Source organism: Microcaecilia unicolor, chromosome 4 (genome assembly GCF_901765095.1).
Source record: "Microcaecilia unicolor chromosome 4, aMicUni1.1, whole genome shotgun sequence".
Lineage (NCBI taxonomy): Eukaryota > Metazoa > Chordata > Amphibia > Gymnophiona > Siphonopidae > Microcaecilia > Microcaecilia unicolor.
This window is the reverse complement of record NC_044034.1, coordinates 73799746-73821891: the sequence shown is the minus strand read 5'-3', so window position 1 is coordinate 73821891 and position 22146 is coordinate 73799746. Positions and strand designations below refer to the sequence as shown.

Below are 22146 nucleotides of genomic sequence, written 5' to 3'. Positions count from 1 at the left end.
TTTAGTTTGAGAACTCAAGGACATTAGCATTTAAGTTCATCATGGACCATCACACACATCTGGCATTACTGCATGTATTTTAGAAAAGGGACTATGCCAGCAGATTTTTTTTTCTAACATAACAGAAGAATAGCCATACTGGGTCAGACCAGTGGTCCATCTAGCCCACTATCTTTTTATTTATTACATTTGTACCCCACGCTTTCCCACACATGGCAGGCTCAATGCGGCTTACATAGCAACAATTTAAATAATTACAAAGTTGTAAGAAGATCCAACAGTGTGGCAAGCCCTACAGTCTTATGGTGGCTGTCACTTTCCACGACATATTGCAGAATTGGAAGAATATATCTGTGCTGAGTGTAACATTCTGGTGGAACTTTGTTTGCTTGACATACAAGTATGAGGCAATAGAGCGTGATGGATGTTTTGAGAACATCTGTGCTATTTGGACTCCTCTACAGCACTATATGATTTTTTTGGACTAGTTTGGGCCGATCTTTGCTGTATTGGGAATGGAGACAGGGTCCATGTCACTGTTCCCTCATTTTCCTTTGTCCACCATCTCTCTTACCCTTGCATCCCAAGTTTAACATCTCTCTCCATCTCTCCCTACTGTCCACCACCATGTCCAACATTTCTCCAGCTCACAAGTACCTGGCAGAAACCCATGCTACCAATTTTAGAGCAAGCAGTGGCTTCCCCCATGTCCATCTCAATAACAGACTATGGACTTTTCTTCCAGGAACTTATCCAAACCACCATTACCACATCCTCCGGCAATGAGTTCCAGAGCACTATTATTTATTTATTTAGATTTTACTCACACCTTTTCAGTAGTAGCTCGAGTTACATTCAGGTACACTGGGTATGTCTCTGTCCCTGGAGGGCTCACAATCTAATTTTGTACCTGAGGCAATGGAGGGTTAAGTGACTTGCCCAAGCTCACAAGGAGCAGCAGTGGGATTTGAACTTGACTGCCTCTGGATATCAAGACTGGTGCTCTAACTACTTGGCTGCTCCTCCACTCCTCGCGTTAGAATTGTACACACCCCTACCTGGGTGTATATATATTCCAATTTCTATATTTTATTTGAAATGTACCTTCACATGTATACTGATATTTAGTATACAATAATGAATTAACACTGTGCTAGTGTATTTTGATGAATTCATATTTGTTAAACAGACTCGAGGCAGGCTTTTGAGCCAAAACACAGCCCGTGTTGAGTCGTTGGATTGTTTTGAAGAAATTTGTTAAAGGAACTTTGTGCACCATTTTTTGTCTGCGCTGTTTCTTGAACTATTATTGAAGAAAATTCACATAATGGCCACATGTTTGCAAAAAAAGCACTTACAGGACAGTGCATGCACATGGGAAAAACGTCTGTGGCTTGAAGAGATTTTGATACCAATACTAAGTGGTATGTATGATGTAAAACAAACCCAGCACATTGCCCTAACTTTATCTCTACAGTGTCTGAAACCAACAGATCTAATTGCAGAGTTCACAAAATGGATGTTCTGATTAGACCTGGTCCTCATACAAAGGTTGGGAGTCAAGAAAAACAACCCAGAATCATATTAGTAGAAAACAAAATGCCCTAAGAGAACTGGTGAGATTTGGCATAGATGTTCTGCATGTGATCCACATTGCATGCAATTTCACTGGATTATATTTCAGGCAGTTCTAAAGAAAAATGGATTGTATTCAGATTGTCTAAGTGAAAGTGCCAAGCTAAACTCTATTATAAGTTGGCAAAACTTGACAAATTCATGAAAGAAAGTCCTCAAATGTCACAAAGCTGAAACAGTTTTGTATGCCTCAAAGGTGGTGGCAGACACTAATCAACAGTTAACAGGAAATACTTAGTTGATGTTATCGCTGCTCAAGGGGCCACTAGTTACTGAATGAAGAATTCACATACTTTTTCACACAAGGATACTTGATGTTCAAATATTTTGTTGAATAAATATATATATTTTTTTTTGACAGAGAAGACAGAGCATTAGACAGATGAGAGAAGCCTGGTTTAAATCTCCTTGCTTCAGGTACAAAATTCGATTGTAAGCTCCTCTGGGGACAGGGAAATACCTAGCATACCTGGATGTAAGTCACCTTGAGCTACTAATGAAAAAGGTGTGAGCTAAATCCAAATAAATACATATAGGGCGCACTCACTTATTTAGCGTGTGCTAAAATTGTGGGAACGCTAAACGTTAGAGAAGCCCATAGGAATGCATTGGTGCCTCTAATATTTAGCATGCCCACAATTTTAGAGCGCGCCAAAAACGTGAGCATGCCTTAGTAAAAGACCCTCATAGTTGTTGTCTGAGTTGTTTATTAAATGGGTTTCCTTTCCCTCTTATCAGGGATCAGATTAGGATCTAATCAGATTCTGAATATAAACTGTGCTAAAATGCAGGCCGTTCTAGTTCACAAATTTTGCAAATTTCTATAATGCTGAAGAAAGATGGCCATTCTCAAATCTATTTCTTGAGGCACCCAAACAGGTCTGTGTTTCAGGCTCACGCAATCTATACATTAACCTGTTCTTAGTACAACTATCATTCATTTTTATATATCTAAAAAACTGAATTGTAGCATGCTTTTACAAGACTGAATCTGAGAACCACTGAAATAAGCACTAAAGTGTGACAGCTGGAGTAGTAATTTAAAAGAAAATCAAAGATACATGAATAAGAAGTAACTCAAAGTACACTACTAGTGAAAAACAAAGACACACATAGGAAAAATATCTAAAATATGTTTTATTCATTACAGACAGTTCTTATAAAGTGCAATTTTCTACGTTCCAAATGCTTCATTGAAGGCATTACATCTGCTCTCTCTATATAATTTAATTCACATGATCAGTCTTGCATTGATTAAAACATATAGAATAATATGTATATTTAACTAGATTCTAATCTACAAATCCAATGCAACTCAAAAGGTTTATCACAATTTAAAAATTATCAAAATGCTGTGTGATTAACAAGGAAACACAAAAAATAAAACACAATGTATTCAGTTTCATAAGACATACAACCATTTTCCTTTAAAGCCAAGCAGAAAAAAAAAAGATGACTTCTACTCTAGGATTAAATATGGATTTATTTTCTATTGTATTCACTGTGTCTCTTTACCTGAAGTGTGAGTCACTGAAATTTAAAAATGTATACAAATAGGTTATTGCTAAAAGTTAATCACAGCATTAGGCAAATAAAAACACTTAAATACTATGTTTACAAAAAAGTGACTCAGAGGCCCTATGTATCACTAGCAAACCTAATAAATCTCTTTATGAGGGTTTCTAGGTGTTCCCTGTTATGATTTGCATAATACATTATCAGTCTCTTGTACCTCATTTATTCTGTCACACTTTTGGGACCGCTCCGATGCTGTAGTGAACAGCAGTGTATCAAGAAAGAAATGGAAATAGGGGGAAAAAATGGACATATGAGCATGTGCTCAAGGTGATGTCACCACAAAGGGCAGGAAGCCAAGAGGCCTGCACACACTTCAAGCACCATAAAAATGCATTTAAATCTGCTTAAAAACACATAACCCATAGGACTGGGAAAAAAAAAAAAAAAAAAAAGGAAAATAGAAAAATCCCATTCCAGATGGAGGAGCCACTGTCACAAACAGAAAATTGTTAACCCTAATGACAAACATGAGATAGGGACAGTTGAACACAGAATTCCAAAAAATGGAAGCCATATTTTCATGTTATTGCATCCTTCTAACTTATTGTCACTGCCTGATGAGCTACAGAGGTCATCGAGGATTTCTACAATGAAGAGGATTCTGTCCTAAGATAGAATGCAGTGGTATTTTACAGTTACACTATATACAGTAACTTTGCACAGGGAACATAGGGGCATAGGTCAGGGAAGACAGAACAGCTGAGGGTTTCATTTTTATGTTTTGCGTTTTGTCAACTGCCAAGATTTCCTGTGATGACAGAACAAAAATGGTTACATGAGTATTGCCATACTGGGACAGACCGAAGGTCCATCAGGCCCAGCATCCTGTTTCCAACATTGGCCAATCCAGGTCACAAGTACCTGGCAAGATCCCAAAACAGTACAGTACCAAGTTTTCCCATTTTTATTAAAGCACAAAAAGCTTTGAGTACCCAAACTGCAGAGTATGGAGTAATGAAAGCATAACAACTCTGGTTGTACTCCAGACCTGACCCGAGTAGAAGCAAATATATACAGCTCCAAAGGCTACTGAAAATAAGAAGGTGCACATTTATGTGGATGAAGAGGTAATTTGCAGGCAGAAAGGAAGAAATAAAGGAGCTCCTCTTGCACCTCTCTCCTCTGGAGCCCTGACAAATAAATTTTCTGTGTATTTTCTCTCTGTTTTTGAAATGGTCGATATATAGCAAGCAAAACATGGATATTTCTCTTTCTTTGTCTTCCAGAGGCCAAAACAAATTTGGGTGAGTCGAGGCTTTAGCTTCAGTACAATATAATCCAAAAGTGACACTGCCCTCCCCTCCCTTAAGCGGGAGTAATCACCCAATACCTCCAGTGCACCAACTAATCACTTGCTTTCCAGTTTGAGCACAGGCCTTCTGCAAGTCTTGAACGTGCAGTCACCATTGTATTAGAGGCATGTGTGAAATACCATAATTAATATTACAAAACCCACTTTGGTCACTCAGACAAAAGTCACAGAAACTGACTTATGCACTATTGTCATTATGGGAGCAATTCTACAATTGGGTGGCTCCGTTTAGGCACTCGATGCTGTGTGGTAGAAGCCTATTGTACAATGGCCTGTGGGCACTCAGGTTCTCTTACAGAATGCTAATGTAAGCCAGTGTCAGCATGCCTAACATGTAGTTGCCTGCAGTTACACTAGCCATAGAGCTGGCCGGGACTACATAACTTGTTAAGTGCGATCCCTGCTTCTATCCCGCCCCTTTGCAAATAGAAACTCTCTTAAGTAGGTGTTTGCAGAATACTGTTTAGGCGCCCTGTTGGCACTTCTGTGGGTATATGTATACATATGTGCATTAATGTTTGTATTCTGGGATGCGTAAAAGCAGGCTCTTAGATTACAGAATTGCTCTTCACATGTAAATACTTCTTCAAATTCAATCTTTGATGTAAGATTTACAGCAGGGGTTCTAAACCCAGTCCTTGGGACACATCTATCCAGTTAGGTTTTCAGGATGTCCACAATGAATATGCATGAGACAGATTGGTATAGAATGGAGAAAGTGCATGCTAATTTTATCTCCTGCATAATCCAGCATCCTGTTTCCAACAGTGACCAATCCAGGCTACAAGTACTTGGCAAGATCCCAAAACAGTACATTTTATGCTGCTTATCCTAGAAATAAGCTGTGGATTTTCCACAAGTCCATCTTAATAATCGCTTATGGACTTCTTTTAGGAAGCTATCCAAACCTTTTTTTAAACCCTAACTGCTTTTACTACATTCCCTTGCAACGAATTCCAGAGTTTAATTACAGGTTGAGTGAAGAAATACTTTCTCTGATTTGTTTTAAATTTACTACTTTGTAGCTTCATTTCATGCCCCCTAGTCCTTTTGAAAAGCATAAAACAAGTGATTCATGTCTACCCGTTCCACTTCACTCATTATTTTAACGATCTCTATTATATCTCCTCCTCAGCCATCTTTTCTCCAAGCTGAAGAGCCCTAGCCGCTTTAGCCTTTCCTCATAGGGAAGTCATCCCATCCCCTTTATCATTTTTGTCACCCTTCTCTGTACTTTTCTAATTCCACTGTATCTTTTTTGAGATGAGGTGACCAAAATTGCACACAGTATTCGAGGTGCGGTCGCACCATGGAGCAATACAAAGGCATTATAACATCCTTATTTTTGTTTTCCATTCCTTTCCTAACATTCTATTTGCTTTCTTAGCTGCTACCACAAACTGAGCAGAGGGTATCAACATATCATCAATGATGACACCTAGATCCCTTTCTTGGTCGGCAATTCCTAGTGTGGAGCCTTGCATCACACAGCTTTAGTATGGGTTCCTCTTTCCCACATGCATCACTTTGCACTCTGACAAAAATACATTTTTTAAAATGTTTCCCCCCCCCCCTCCTACAATAGATAACCATGTTCCTTTAAGAAACTTTCTTGTATATAGAAGATATACGACGTCCACCAAGACGTTCTGTGGAATCGAGGTTAGATCCCACATGCTGGAGCTCTAGCTCCACACACAAGAAACCTGGTAATATTCTAACATATAACATAGTAAATGACTGCAGATAAGGACCTGAACGGTCCATCCACTGCCATATAAAAACAAACAATGACATTAAAAGTGCAAGTCCAATCATGGGATAAGCGCTTCATAGTCTCTCTGTGTATAATTTTGAAAAAAAAAATGGAACAGTACATATAAATATAGGGAACGATCTAATCAGACCTGCAAATTTGTTTTGATTATAGCTGAAAATGTTCATGAACTGCTATCATGTCTTATGAATAAACAGCTTCTAGCTTTAGTGACAAACAGAAAGGTAGTTTATTAGTGAAGCAGCATTCTTCCTGTAGCACAACACAAAAAAGGAACCAATGATGAGATTCTAGCCTAAAACTGGGAACTGCTCCTTTAAATCACTGCAAAACACAGTTTAGTCATTAACTTCTTTTGCAAAGGAATGTTGACTTCGGCTAAACAGTGTTTTGCAGTGATTTAAAGGAGCAGTTCCCAGTTTTTGATGCGCCATTAATCTTATAGAACGCCTACTAAATTTCATTCAAAAGGTGTTTGAATGACTATTCTGATCGCTACTCCTGAGGAGGCAGTTGTGTACTGGGTAAATCTGAATAATCTGAGAATTATTTTTATGGGTACAATTGAATAAATTGGAATGTTTTTTATTAGTTCAGTGGGAATCACCTCATTGGTTTGTTTAGCTTGTGCTTCTGTGGCATCCCCCCCTGTCCAGCAGTGGGAGGAGGCTGGAGTCATCTAAGGCAGGCACAGATGAGCCACTACCACTGTACCTGCTAGTACACAGGATGTAGACACTCTGGAGTAGCAGACATGATTTTAGGGCAGAATACTGTACTGGATGCTAGAGCTTTTTTTTTTTTGTTTTAAAGCATACCCACACTTTAAACTACATTTTAAAAATCATACCCTTATTTCATTTCCCTCCTATGATTATTTCTACATGATCGCCCCAGTAGAGCTGGTACTGGGATACTAAAGAGTGATTTACAATACCATTGCTGAAAACAACTTTTAAAATCTTCATTTTCAGCTATTTCCTTTTCGCTTCATTAGGAATTGTGCTAATTGACTTCACATTACTCAGCTGACGAAATGCCATCTTCAGTGGATTCCTCTTCAGGGTCAAGAAGAATGTGGTCCCTGTTTCTGTAACCAATGCACATTAGAACGCTGAAAAGAGAGAGAAATATTCTCAGATGAAAGGCAGCAACATAAAACCCACTCAAAAAAAAGGGGGGGGAGGGGGAAGGAAACACAAAGAATTCTGGGTGAACTTGCAGAGACAATGCTATGCCAGTTCTGCAATCTGCAGAACCATCATGTGGCTTGTAAAGTACCTCATCTCAGTTTCTACTAAAAACCACCTTATCACATAGTGGCCTTTCATGACTCAGCATAAAAAAAGCAGTACATGCAGAAGGTTCAGAGAGCAAAAAAGCACATACTAGTCCAAGAAAAGCAAAGTCAGGTTATTTTAACAGAAAGCATCTCTTGTGGTCAAATATAAGCTATTACGAAACTTAACGTCCAACATTTTGCATATTAGATTTCAAACAAATGAATTTAATTTGCATCTTCAGAGAACAGTGCAGATTATGACAGGTTGTCCAATTATCAGTCTGAGAAATCTATAAATCTAACAGTGGGAAATGCTCATTACAACTATGCTTTATCCTTCAAGCCACATAATCTTTTATTTTTCTAATAATGAAAGCATATGTCAGGACTGTGTAATTAAAAGACTCATTTACTTACCAGACAGTGCTAAATGGAATGACAGAAAGGCCAGCGGCTAGTAAAAAACAGAAGCCTGGATACCACACAACAGTGGCAGCGTAAATGCTATTGAAAGAAATTAGTGAAAGTGTCCCAACCAAACTCTCCAAGCAGGCAATGCAAGCAAAGAGCGCTCCTGTTTAGAAGAAACAAACAGGAATTTAAAAACAGAGATCTATATTCTTTAAAATTCACTACCCTGAGTAAAGTTCTCCTACTTATTTTAAACCGCAGTTGCTAACGACAAGTGTTAATTCCACAGCGCAGTTCTGAAATTCTGCAGGATTTGTATACAATCGAATCATTTGGCATATTAAAAATGTGAATTTATATTTATCTAATAAAATTGGCCTGGCGCGCACTCAATACACGCGCCTACACTACCGAAGATCACTTTTTACCATGGCTTCGTAAAAGGACCCCTGTGTAATTTGGATAAAGATCAAAATGTTGTGATGAAAGATAATATCATAGTCATATAGTTCGCTGGAACATCACATTCCACCTTTACTCCGTGCTGGCACTATCTGGAATGATTTCCAGCAGCACTATCGGGATTGCACAGCTGAAAAGTCAATGGAAAGGGCTGGCTAGGGTAATTATCCAGATAACTGCCACCACTATCTGGATTGTTTTTCAATATTGGGGTCCAAGAATTTATCCAGATAACTCCAGAACTTACCCAGACAAAACAATTTCCCCCAATCTGTAAAAAAAAACCTGGGTAAAAATCTGATCCTGAGTAAAGATCCTTATCTATCTCTCCTTGCTAAGACATCAGGCCCCTTTTACTAAAAGTCCTAAGCAGTTAACATAGGAATTCTTTAATGTATTATATTGCACAGGAATTAATGTGTGCTGATAAGCAGGGAATGGGTGGTGACTTGTGTCTTATACTTTTAAAGCATGGTATGTATGCCCATTAACCAAACATAGCAGACAATGTGGACGCTTTAACCCCACCTCAACAGGTGATACCACATGTTAACAGAGCTGAAGATAACACAGTAAGTCTATTGTCTCTATATTAATGGTATTGGAAGATGCTGGGAACAACAGTTAACACAGAAGCTGTGCAGTTACTACACTGTAATTTTGTCACTTACCAGGTGTTACCTGAAAAAACAAACTCGACAGAGAACCTCTGTGCCTTACTATATAAGCTAGACATGGATTTGCAAATCCTTTAGTTCCCCAGCACTGTGCTTTGCCTTCTTCCCCACAGCAATCATGATTACCACTCATGATATGTCTTTTTATCACAGGTTGCCAATGATATGTTCATTAGTTCTTTTCTGAAAAAGCTGAGGAGCACCACTTTACACCACTTTCAAAACCTACTTTAGACCTAAAAAGAACCTTCTCTATAGGATACCACATGTGCATTTATCAGAAAAGCACTCCCTTCTTTAAATGAAAGGTCAACTCTAAGGTCTCACTTTCAATAACAAGCATTCTTGAATCACTATGGCATTTTCCCCCTATTTTGCAAATCAAGAGGCAGTGGTGAATGACTCAGCAGCAAACAGCTTTATTGGCTTTCATCCCATCAGATGAATTTGGAAGGTTGCACTCAACTCGCATCAACTTTTCAGGGTTGATTTAAAACAAACTATTCTTCTGAAATTGGAATCCAGTCACACTTTAAAACATCTTGTAGTGACATTTCAGGGGATACAGTAAAGGTATTTCCCTGCTTCCTTGAGACATAGTAGCTAATAATTTATAATCTGCAACAATCTACGTTAAACACAAATATTTTAGCTCTGCAGAATAATGTTTTGCCAACTTATTTCAGATTAATGCTCTGTAGAATGACAAAACGATACACTGTCACAGTTTTGCCAGAGGGATGTGGACTATTTGTGGCTTCTTCATTTTTTCAGAGCCACTAGGGGTCAGTACCTCAAGATATTTAAAAGCAGGAACAGATTTAGAGTGTGTGATCTGGGCACTGGCTCAGGATGCCACTGCTTTAAGGATATAGCTATGGCTGTTATGGGGTGATGCCGCCTATAGAGGGTGCCGTTTCTAGTGCTTATACAAAATGCCACTGGCACTAAAATTGGCCCTGAGTAAAGATGCATCCAAAGTATGAACACAAGTTTCTTAAAATCTGCACCTCTAAACTAAATATGCTAGAAAAAATGCTTTAATGTGCTAATCTGCTGCAAGAATGAATTCAATCTGAATGTGATATACAGCAAATCATTTATTGTATCCTGCATATTCCGATTTATCAGATGTTATCCAACATTGATTAATTAATCGCTTGTCATTTCTTTCTGCGTTTCTCAAAATATTTAATATAAAACCCACAAAAAGTCAAAATTAAACTTAGGGGCTTGTTAAACAGTTACTAAATGAATTAGCATACCGTAACAGAGCATAGTCACGGTAATAACAGTTAGTACTCGCTAATTCACACACTAGTTGCATACCCTGTTATTGAGCACAGCATAGACTTAAGACTCCAAAACAGTGGCAGTAAATGCTGTTGCACTGTCAGTACACTTAGGGGGTGATTTTATAAGGAGCTGCCTACATTTAGGCAGCAGGAAATTATTCTAGCGAGGTATAGGTGTAATTGAGCAGTTTCCGGCTAAGCGCTATTGTGTAAGAACTTGCCAATTTATGGTGCTGTGTACTTTACAGGTGGGTGTTTGTATGGTGGAGCATGGTTGGGGCACACAATTACACACATAAATTACAGATGGTTATTTACATGTTCTTGCACAATTTAGGCATGGCCATTTGAATCAGTTCCCTGCCTGGTGTAAGCGGTTGCGCTTAAAATATATGCATATTTTCCCTATTAAGCTAGTATTCTGTAAAGAAAAGTAGGTGCTTAGTTTTCTTTATAGAATAGGCTCCAAACAGTACCTTCTTGGCACCTAAAACTGTTTCCTCTTTATACAGCTACCCTCTTGCTGTGCAGTACAGTACGTTTCTGTGTGGTAACTTTATGGAACGTGTTGGAACACCCCCAACAGTTACTGCATAGGCTTTCCCCTGGATTCTATATAGCGAGTCTAGAGATCCGTGCTGAAATCCAGGCATGTTCTATAATAACGTGCGTAACTTAAATTGGCTTAACAAGCTAATCAGCGTTGATAATAAGCACTAATTGGTAATAATTAGAATTTACGTGCACAACTCGCTAAGCGTATTCTATAATGACCTGCGTCTATATTCTAAAGTGTGTAGTTCAAAAGGGGCATGGCTATGGGCAGGGAAATGGGTGTTTCGTGGGCGGTTCAAAATTTACGCACGTAGTTATAACATATGGCCCAGTGGAATTTACGCCATGTTTTTGTTGGTGCCCATATTGCGCGAAGTTTTAGGCGCTGGAATATCAACTAAGTGTATTCTATATACCGCGCCTAAATCTAGGCGCTGCTTATAGAATACGCTTTGGTGGAAATGAAGTACTGCGTGGATTTTTTAGGCGCCATATATTTTGCACTTGCTGTGCATTCATTTTTGCATTTAACATGTGGTAAGTGCAAAACTCTACCATTCCTAGTAGTTTAGTTTATTAAAGCTTAATATATTGCCCATCTTTGGCAGGGCTCAGTGGTTTACAATAACAACATATAACATAAAAGGAACTCCATATTTAGATATGAAAGACCTTACCATTTACATCAAATCAATAAACAGTAAAGAAAGCATCATTACTCTTTTAAACAAATGTGTCCATATCTGGAAAAAGGTGACTAAAGTTACCAGAAACAAAAAAATGAGGTCTTAATGAATTCTGTTAGAGCAAACAAACAATCCAAAACCCCATCCTTCTATGTGAAAACTAGTAAAAAAGGCCTGTTTCTGGAACGAATGAAACGGGCACTAGCAAGGTTTTCCTGGGAGTGTGTATGTTTGAGAGAGAGAGCCAGAGTGAATGTGCGGGTGTGTGACAGAGTGAGACTGTTTGTGTGAGAATGAGAGTGTGTGACAGGGCCCCCTCCCCTGTTAATGCCCCTCACCCTGTACCCTTCCCTCCTTTTCCTCCTCCTTCCCACACTTTGGGTCCCTTAAGGCTTTCAAAAGTCTATGTACCCCCGTGGCCCTAACGCCCAGTATCCGGATACACCACCGCTTTCCTCCTCACCCCTCCCCCAAGATGTAATACTTTCACATCCTTCATTTTTTTTAAAAAAGTGTCCTATCTGCCCTGTGTACAAATGCCCGGCATTCAGATTGTGTTCCTCTCGTAAATTTTCATTTCTTTCATTCATTCAGAACTTGCCCCCCCCCCCCCCCCCAACACTTTTGGTTCCTTCAGTCTTTTAAAACTGTCCTATGTACCCTGTGTGCTAATGGCCAGCATTGAGATTGTTTTCCTGTCCCAAATTTGCATGTCTTTCAGTCATTCACAACTCCCCACCCCCCCCCCTTCTCCAGTTTAACACTTTCGTTTCCTTCAGTCTTTTAAAACTCTCCTATCCTAATGTGTCCTAATGGCCAGCATTCAGATTGTTTTCCTTTCCCAAATGTTCATGTCTTTCAGTAGTTCAGAACTCCCCCCCTCCCCCCATTTAACACTTTCGGTTCCTTCAGTCTTTTAAAACTCTCCTATCAACCCTGTGTCCTAATGGCCAGCACTCAGATTGTTTTGCTTTGCCAAATTGTCTGTCACTGATGTCACTGAGGTCAGTGCGTGCCTGCCTAGCAGACCACTTCCGGCAGGCACGGTCCCAAGCACATCCTGTTGGAGGTGAGAATTATTATATAGGAAAAGTTACAGAAGTTCAAACATGTAACTGTTTCAGACTCCTTATAGACACATGACATAAAAATCGGCCATTCTCAACATTTTAGATTCATTACCAGTGGAGGAGTAGCCTAATGGTTAGTGCAGCATCCTCAGAACCAGGAGAACTGGGTTGAATTTCTACTGCAGTTCCTTGTGACTTTGAGCAAGTTACTTAACCTTCCGTTGCCCCAGGTACAAAATAAGTATCTGTATATAATACAAACCACTTGTAACCACAAAAAGGCGGTATACCCCCCCCCCCCCCCCCATTACTTTAGTCACCTTTCCCCTGAGATGGTCACAAATAAACACAAAGTAAACAGGCCTCTTAATCTCTTGGAAGGTCTGTTCAAAAATAGGCTATAGGAATACTATTTTGGGGAAAACAATATAGATAAAGGCTTTGATGGGCAAGTTATGATGGTCAAGAATGATCCTCATCTTTACTAGGCAAAAAGCATGATTTTTTTTAACTTTTTTTTTTTTTTTTTAATTACCACCACTGACCTTGTTCACTATCAGGAACAACTTTGGACATCATGGACCGCAGAATTGGAAAAGGCATAGCAGAAAAAAGAAGCAGCAGTCGCACTGTAATATGAAAAACAAATAGTGAAGAAAGTATATTTAAAATAACAAAACTTCTAAACATCTAAATGGCAAGCTACTGCCTGTCCCAGCCCATGTCTCTCGGTGCCTCCTCGACACTCGACTGTCCCGGGCCTTGAGGCTTTCGATCTCGCCTTCTCTTGATGCCTGTTATTACCCCTCTTACATCCTTTCTTAGTCCATCCACTCCCTCCCCTCCTTTATTTTATTATTTTTTAAAAATTATTTTTATTGTCGTAAATTACAGACATCATCAATGGATACTTTGCAGTATTACAAGTATTGTAAATAAATAAATAAATAAATAAATACCATTGCCCTCCCTTAATAGGCTAATAGAATATAAAATGCCATCATCAGAAACCTAGTAAATCTCTCTTATCTGTGCTCCAACTCCAGACAGTATTCGCTCTCCTTTGATAACTAACACTCGCCTTCCTGTAGAGCAGAGAAAGTTGCAGTAGCTGCCTAGCAGTAAGAGGAGCAGACCGAGAACCTGTTTTTCCCAATGATGTTCCCTGTGACTTTGAACAAATCACTTTACCCTCCACTGACTCAGATACAAACTACACTAACGGCCCTGTTTACTAAGTCGTGCTAGTGTTTTTAGTGCATGCTAAATGCTAGAGTCGCCCTTATGTTCCTATGGGCGACTTAGCATTTAGCACATGCTAATCATTAGCGTTCGCTAAAAATGCTAATGTGCCCGTAGCACTGCTTAGTAAACAGGGCCCTAAGTCTTCTTGGGTAGGGGAAAACATTGCATATCTGAACATAATTAAATGTAAAAATCTATATCCAAAAGGAGGTTCAAACTCTTATTTCCTAAAAACACATCTTGAGTCTTTACATTAGGATACAGTGGTTTGCCAATCATACTGTTATACTGGATGTCCTTCCTTGTCTTTTCTTCTTCGCACACAACCAGCTTGTGAAGGAGAAAGGCAACTAAGCCATTCCACTACATATAGTAGGAGACTTAAATTTATCAGTCTTTATTTTTCTCAAACACTCCCCACAGACACCCCAGCATTCTGAAACTGGTGTTAAAGAGGTTAAAAGGTGCCATCTGGCATGTTGCCCTTATCCAAATTGCTTAGTGTCTCCAATACTAAAATTATCATGGCAGGAGCATCTAGTCAGCAAATGTATGCCTCCATGGGGTCTGACAGGACATTACATCAATATCTAAAAATGTAATGCAACATAACTCGCATCTTAAAAACTTCAGATTATTTAACTAAGATCTATCTATAAAACGTATACCACTTTCCTGGTATCCAGCCATCCAAAGCACTTTACAACAAAGACAGATGTTACCTGTAATGCATCCCAATATCTGACATTACATACCACTTCACTAGATGTAATCCATAAACAAAGCAGGATTGGAATCATTTCTCTGGGACTTACTCATCAGGGGCAAAATATATTTACCATGTACTTTCAATAACTGTGTTTGGGTACAGGGCACAAGTGCAGAGCAAATGCATTTCTTCCCTGAGTTCATTCCCTAGTGCTATGCAGCCCTCTCTCTCTTATGTATTCCTCCTCTCATCCAGGGGCATTCCTCTCTCTCTCATGTATTCCTCCTCTCATCCAGGGGCATTCCTCTCTCTCTCCAACTCCACTTCCCACATTCACCTTCGTTCTCTCACGCTCCACCTCACCCTGGTAGAGTTTGGTCACTCTCCTCATCCTTCAGTCCCAAAGACAGGGTCTGCTTTCGCTAAAGCCTGATTGGGGCCAAATATGGCAATGCCACCTCACCCACAGAAAAATATCCACTCATCCTAGGTGAGCAAGCAAGTAGATAAGAACATCAGAATTGCCATGCTAGGTCAGATCAAAAGGTCCATCAAGCTCAGTATTCTGTTTCCAACCATGGCAAACCCTGGTTACAAATACCTGGCAATATCCCAAAAAGTAGACAGATTCCAAGCTATTTACCCTCAGGATACGTAGTGACTTTTCTTAAGTCTACCTGAGTAAGTTTATGCTACAAAACTTGTCCAACCCTTTTTTAAACCCAGTTATGCTAAAGGATCTTACCATATCATCCAGCAATGAATCCCAGAGCTTATGCAATGAGTGAAAAAAATTATCTTCAATTTGTTTAAATGTTTAAACTTCATGGAGTGCCCCCTAGTTTTTATACTTTTGCACTCACTTGTTCTGCTTCACTCATGATTTGCAGACCTCCATCACATGGTCTTCTCCAAGTTGATGAACCCTGACCTCTTTGGCCTTTCCTCATAGGGAATTCGTTCTATTCCCATAATCATTTTGGTTGCTCTTCTCTTTCCGCTATATCTTTTTGTGAAGTGACCATAATTGCACACAATACTCAGATGCTGTACACTATGTTTCAGAAGAGGCATTATGATATTCGCTGTTTTATTCTCCATTCCCTTTCCTAATAAACCTAACATTCTTTTTGCTTTTTTAGCCAATGCTATACACTGGGTTTCAACATATTCATCATGATACCTAGATTCTTCTCCTGAGTAGAACCTAGTAATGTACAGCATTTCGGTTATTCTTTCCTATACACATCACTTTGCCTTTGTGCACATTAAATTTCACCTACCTTTTGGATGCCCAGTCTCCCAAGGTGGTTCTGCGATTTCTCACAATCCTATTGTAATTTAACAACTTTGAATAATTTTTTGTAATCTACAAATGTATCACCTCGTTCATGAATATGTTTAATAAAAGCACCAGCTCTGGTACAGATCCCCCCACTATTCACCTTTCTTCATTTAGAAATCTGACCATTTAGCCCTATTTTCTGTTTTTTAACCGAGTCCTAATCTATAATAGGACATCGCCTTATTATCCTATTACTTTTTAATTTCCTCAAGAACCTCTTATCTGGGATTTTATCCTACACTTTCAGAAAACTTAGGTATACTATGGTGCTCATTTTCAAAACAGAAAAATGTCCAAAAAGTGGCACAAAGCAGCATTTGGATGTTTATTTGCCAAAATGTTCAAATTACTATTTTCAAAACACATTTTAAAGATGTGCAGTGCATCCAACTTACAAAGGGGCATGTCGGGGGTAGGATTTGGGCATTCTTTTTCTGCCTTAATGGAACAAAACAAAAACATCCAGGGCTACAATTTAGACATTTTGGTCTAGGCCTGCTTTTATCACAACTAAGTCAGAAAAAGGTGCCCTAAATGACCAGATAACCACTGGAGATATTAAGGCATGACTCCCCTTACTCTCCCCACGGTCACTGACCCCCTCCCACCCCCAAAGATGTGAAATAGTACATACCAGGCTCTATGACAGCATCAGATTTTATGGCCAGTCCTATTAGAGCATGTCCATGGAGTAGCCTAGTGGTCAATGCAGTGCACTGTAGAGACGGGAAGCCAGGCCTATATCCCACTCTAATTGGTACACTTATGGTGGAACGTGAACCCTTCAAAACCTACTGTACTCACATATAGGTGACACCTGCAGCCATAAGGGCTACTGTAGTAGTATACAGTTGTGCGTTTTTCACTTTTTCTTTTCAAAAATACAAACTGGCTCACCATTATCCACAAGTTTATTCATGTATTCAAAAAATGTAGCAGATTGGCAAAGTAAGACACCCCTTGGACAAATTCATGTTGGCTTTGTGCCACTAAACTATGACAACCTATATATTGAATTATTTTTTTCTTTATAATAGTTTCTACCATTTTGCCTGGCATCAACATCAGACTCACCAGTCTATAATTTACTGGATCATCCCTGAAACTTTTTTATGTTTCAACGTTTTTTTTATTGAAGACAGTACAAAAGTAACAAATCCACAATGCGAGTACACAAAAGGTCAAATATGAACCTGTACTCAGTGAAGACCAAGTGTTATAATTCATCATCAAGCTTTTAAAAACATTTTATCCCTACCTCCCACTCTATTTTCAACATGTGAACACATTTCCTGTAATAACTTTCCAACTGTAATTATCCTACGGAATAAGCTGCAGTCCTTTCTTAGTCTCGTACTGCTTGATGCTTCCTTATTTATTTGGTGTCCAACAGTTTATGCTACCATGTTATTATATAGGCTCCTCACCAAACAAGTACAATAAAACATCGACCGAACCTGAGGATACCGTGTTCAACAAGTTAGTACCATAAGTATTGCCATACTGGGAAAGACCAAAGGTCCATCGAGCCCAGCATCCTGTTTCCAACAGTGGCCAATCCAGGTCACAAATACCCGGCAAGATCCCAAAAATGTACAAAACATTTTATACTGCTTATCCCAGAAATAGTGGATTTTCCCCAAGTCCATTTAATAACGGTCTATGGACTTTTCCTTTAGGAAGCCGGCCAAACCTTTTTTAAACTCCGCTAAGCTAACCGCCTTTACCACATTCTCTGGCAACGAATTCCAGAGTTTAATTACACGTTGAGTGAAGAAAAATTTTCTCCAATTCGTTTTAAATTTACTACATTGTAGCTTCATCGCATGCCCCCTAGTCCTAGTATTTTTGGAAAGCGTGAACAGACGCTTCACATCTACCTGTTCAACTCCACTCATTATTTTATAGACCTCTATCATATCTCCCCTCAGCCGCCTTTTCTCCAAGCTAAAGAACACTAGCCGCTTTAGCCTTTCCTCATAGAGAAGTCATCCCATCCCCTTTATCATATTCATCGCCCTTCCCTGCAGCTTTTCTAATTCCACTATATCTTTTTTGAGATGCGGCGACCAGAATTGAACACAATATTCGAGGTGCGGTCGCACCATGGAGCGATACAAAGGCACTATAACATCCTCATTTTTGTTTTCCATTCCTTTCCTAATAATACCTAACATTCTATTTGCTTTCTTAGCTGCAGCAGCAGCACACTGAGCTGAAGGTTTCAACATATCAACGACGCCTACATCCCTTTCTTGGTCCGTGACTCCTAACATGGAACCTTGCATGACGTAGTTATAATTCGGGTTCCTCTTTCCCACTTTGCATCCATTTTCCTAACCCCCGTTTCCTGGAGCTTTTTAAAAATTGATTTTATGCTGGCCACCCTCAAATCTTCAGGTACCATAGACTATGATACCGTAGGTTATAAATTACTAATAGTAAGTCTGCAATTTCAATTTTGGGTTCTTTCAATACTCTCGAGTGTATACCATTTAGCCCAGGTAATTTGCTATCTTTTAGCTTGTAAGTTTACCCTACTACGACTTCAAGGTTCACTGAAATCTGTTTCTGTTCCTCCAAATCATCACTGTAAAATACCATTTCTGATATGACTAGCTCCCTTACATATTCCTCATTAAAAACCAAAGCTTTGTTTTCCCTAGATCATCTAATGATCCAGCTGATTCCTTCACAGGCGTCTTGCTTCAAGTGTATCTGAGAAAGGTTTTATTATGAGTTTTTGCCTCTAGACTTTGCATCTAACTTGCCAGTGCTCATGTTGTTTACTATTTTCTTCATCTGGATTAGCATCCCATTTTTTGAAAAATATTATTTTAGCTATAATAACCTTTCTTTAATGTGTGGAATACATCTGGTCTGGGATTTCAATATGATATTTTAAAACAACGCTCACACCCAATGTAAATTATTAATATTTCAGCTGCTCCTTCTTGTTGGTACATTTCACTTTTTAACTATATTAGGGTGAGCAATTACTTATCAAGAAGAACAGGGATTTTCAACCCTGTCCTCATGTACCCTTCAAGCCAGTAGGTTTTTCGGATATCCACAAATGATATACATTAGATTTACATGCACTGCCTGCATTGTATGCAAATATATCTTACTTAGTCCACACAGAAACACTCTAGAAAGTCAAACTGAGAAAGTATGTCACACTCAGCACCAAAGGAACTTCCTCAAAGCAATTACTTAATACACATAAAATTATATCTAAATATTGTTGGATCTGTCTGAATATATCGCTCAACAGCAATCGGGTGAACTGTAAATCTTCATCGATCTCGTCATTGATCCAGCAACTGTTTCAAGGTCTGTCTTCATAAGGTTTGCTCCCCAACAGCGGGAGACTGACCTTGAAACAGCCACATGGTGAAACACGGTGTTAAGGTTGTTATACTAATTGAAAAAAATGGAAAAAAAATTAATCATAAAATAAAGATAAGTACAATGCTTTAAAGCTCTTTTGCTATAAGCTGGATCGATGAAGATTTACAGTTTACCCAACTGCCATTTAGCCTTGCTCAGTTGAGCGATATGTTCTGACAGATCCAACAATATTTAGAAATAATTTTATATGTATTAAGTAATTGCTTTGAGATAGTTCCTTTGGTGCTAAATATACCTTACTTAGGCATACTCATTGTGGATATCCTTGAAAATCAGACTGGCTATGGGGTACTAGAGGAAAGGGTTGTCAACCCTTGAAGTAAAGGATTCAAAGTACTAACATCTTCACAATTAGTAAATAAATGAAATTAAATATCATAATGGAAAATGAGCAGAAGTCTTCTTTTCACAGATGTGGACATGCGGTATATTTGACATAACTATGTTTAGTAATATCGATTTGTTTCCAACACTGTGCGATTTAAGTTCTTTTCAGGATATTGTCCATGAGTCAGCATAGTACAGTCCACATTTCTGCAGCCATTTTCTGTACCTTACCTTGAGAGCTCATAGAAATTGGTTAATTTAATAGTATATTTGACTGAGATCATTTCAGACATCTGTTTACATTGGATATGCAAACTGGAACTTTAGCTGTGCAGGAAGAGGTTAACTTTAACAGAGGTTTTGCATTTTCCCCACTTCCTCGGATGTGCTGGATTACATTACTAAAATCAGGGCCTTTTCCGATAAGCTCCACCTATAGGAGAATCCATAGATATGTCTTGGAGTTTTGAATAAAGATTCTTTAGCATTCTTTTAAAATTACTTATCAAATTTTCCTGTCCCTCCCTTCTCCTCCCCCGATTCAGGGCTACTGGTGGTCTATGACAGGAGGGCAATACTGTTAATGAGAAGGCATGAGGCAGGGGTAATTCACTCCACCAGGCGTAGTTCTTGGTTTCATCTCTCCGAGTTCTCTTTCCTCAGACCTCCTGCTGTTTAGCTAGACATTTATTATACAAAACCCTCTGGATACTGCTAATTGGCTATTAATAATTTCATCAATTGTTCTAGTGCAGATAAACCTGTCTATTACAGTATCAGCTCAACACACAATAGTGAAAAATGATTTTAAGTACTGGCACATGGTAATATGTATTTTGAGGACTAAAAATGAACAAATGAATTTAACGTACCTGCTCTATGGTCCCTATGATATCTACTGCGGAGGGGGGGGGGGGGGGGGGGGGGGAGGAGAGAGCCAGATAAAAATCATGAACTGAATGCACATAACTCTCATAGAATTATTTTTCAATATAGATAGCATCACAAATAGGAAGGGCAATGTATACTCTGCATTGAATGATGTTACGTACCCAATAACATGGTCTGTGTAGTTGTGGCAAATGCAGCCATGATTATTCCACTGATCCAAGAAAGAATCCCAATGAGCACAATATAAGTATCCCTGAGGCAGCGAGTAAATAGATACACGCCTAGAAAACTGCTCAGAAAACCAAGAGTAGACAAAGCAGATCCCCAGCCAATGAGAACTTCATCCCAGCAGAGGGGTGCGTCCAGTTCATAGAGAGTGAAAATAGCAGATCCAGCTAAGCTTGAAAACAAAAACATATTGAAAGCAAAAAGCATCAGAACGATCATAGTCCGATTTTTGCAAGAAGAAGATTTGAAAAGCAGGAATACTCCCAAAAATAATTTTTTAAAGTTTTCTTTTCTAACAGCACTTTGCTGAGTTTCTGATACTTTTATTGTGTCTTCTAGACAAAAGATAATATAGATAGTATTAACAAAGTGAAGCAGAGATGCAATCATGAAAGACCAGGTAAAACCTAACTCTCTCAGGAAATAACCAGAAGAGAGTCCTGCTAATCCACCCCCTAAGCCAATAATCATGTCAGTCAGAGCTATGGATATAGTTTTTTGTTTTTCATTGTGGCACAAGTCAGCAACATAGGAAAAACATCCCCCAAGAAAGGTAGCAAAACTGCCAAGAAAACCACCGATTAGTGATGATAAAAAGAAAAGGTAAAGAGTCAGGGAGAAATACGACATGGCAAAGCAAATGGAGGATGACACGAGAGCCCCAATAGAAGGGAGAAGCATCGCTGCTTTACGTCCATGGTGATCACTGTAGGATACAAGGATCAAAGAAACCACGAGACTGGGAATTAACCCACTCAGATCCAATGACATTGAGAAGTGTGAAGCTCTTTGCTGGACTTCCTGCAAATAACCAGATAAATATATAAATAAATAGATATAAACAGGCAGACAATGCTCAGAACTAGCTGGCAGGAAACCTTAGAGTCCAGAGCCTACACTGTCCTGTTAAATGGTCAACTTGCTTTCCAAGCTGCTCCAAACCAGACCTTGAACTGCTTGATATGACACAAAAATTGGTTGAGCTCATATTCTATAGATCAACTTTAGATTCTGCAAAAATTTACTTATCATGGATTTAGCACAGACGATCCTGGAGGCTTTAAATGAGATGCATAGATGATTAGACCAAAGGGGTTCAGGATTCTTGTATATTCTAGCAGCATTTGGTACCCTCAAGTCACAATACTGTATTGGACAGATTAAATAAAGTGCAGACAAGGAGGTAAGGAATAGATTAGATTGGTGTTTCCCAAGTTGGTCCTGGAGTAGCCCTTTCCAGTCAGGTT

The 22146-nt window shown here is 39.0% G+C and overlaps 1 protein-coding gene across 4 annotated transcripts in view; it reads right to left on the bottom strand.

Annotated features, from left to right (window-relative positions):
- Positions 1–6871: 6871 nt before the first annotated feature.
- LOC115468551 (solute carrier family 46 member 3-like) overlaps positions 6872–22146 on the bottom strand; it is a 35740-nt gene continuing 20465 nt past the window's right edge. For all 4 annotated transcript variants that reach the window (XM_030200347.1, XM_030200344.1, XM_030200346.1 and 1 more), the window contains exons 3-6: positions 20833–21700; positions 13286–13369; positions 8002–8158; positions 6872–7416 (exon numbers count right to left, since the gene is read on the bottom strand). In XM_030200347.1, coding sequence (XP_030056207.1) covers positions 7323–7416; positions 8002–8158; positions 13286–13369; positions 20833–21700 — 1203 coding nt within the window. In that variant the 3' untranslated portion in view covers positions 6872–7322. The remainder of the gene's footprint in view (positions 7417–8001; positions 8159–13285; positions 13370–20832; positions 21701–22146) is intronic.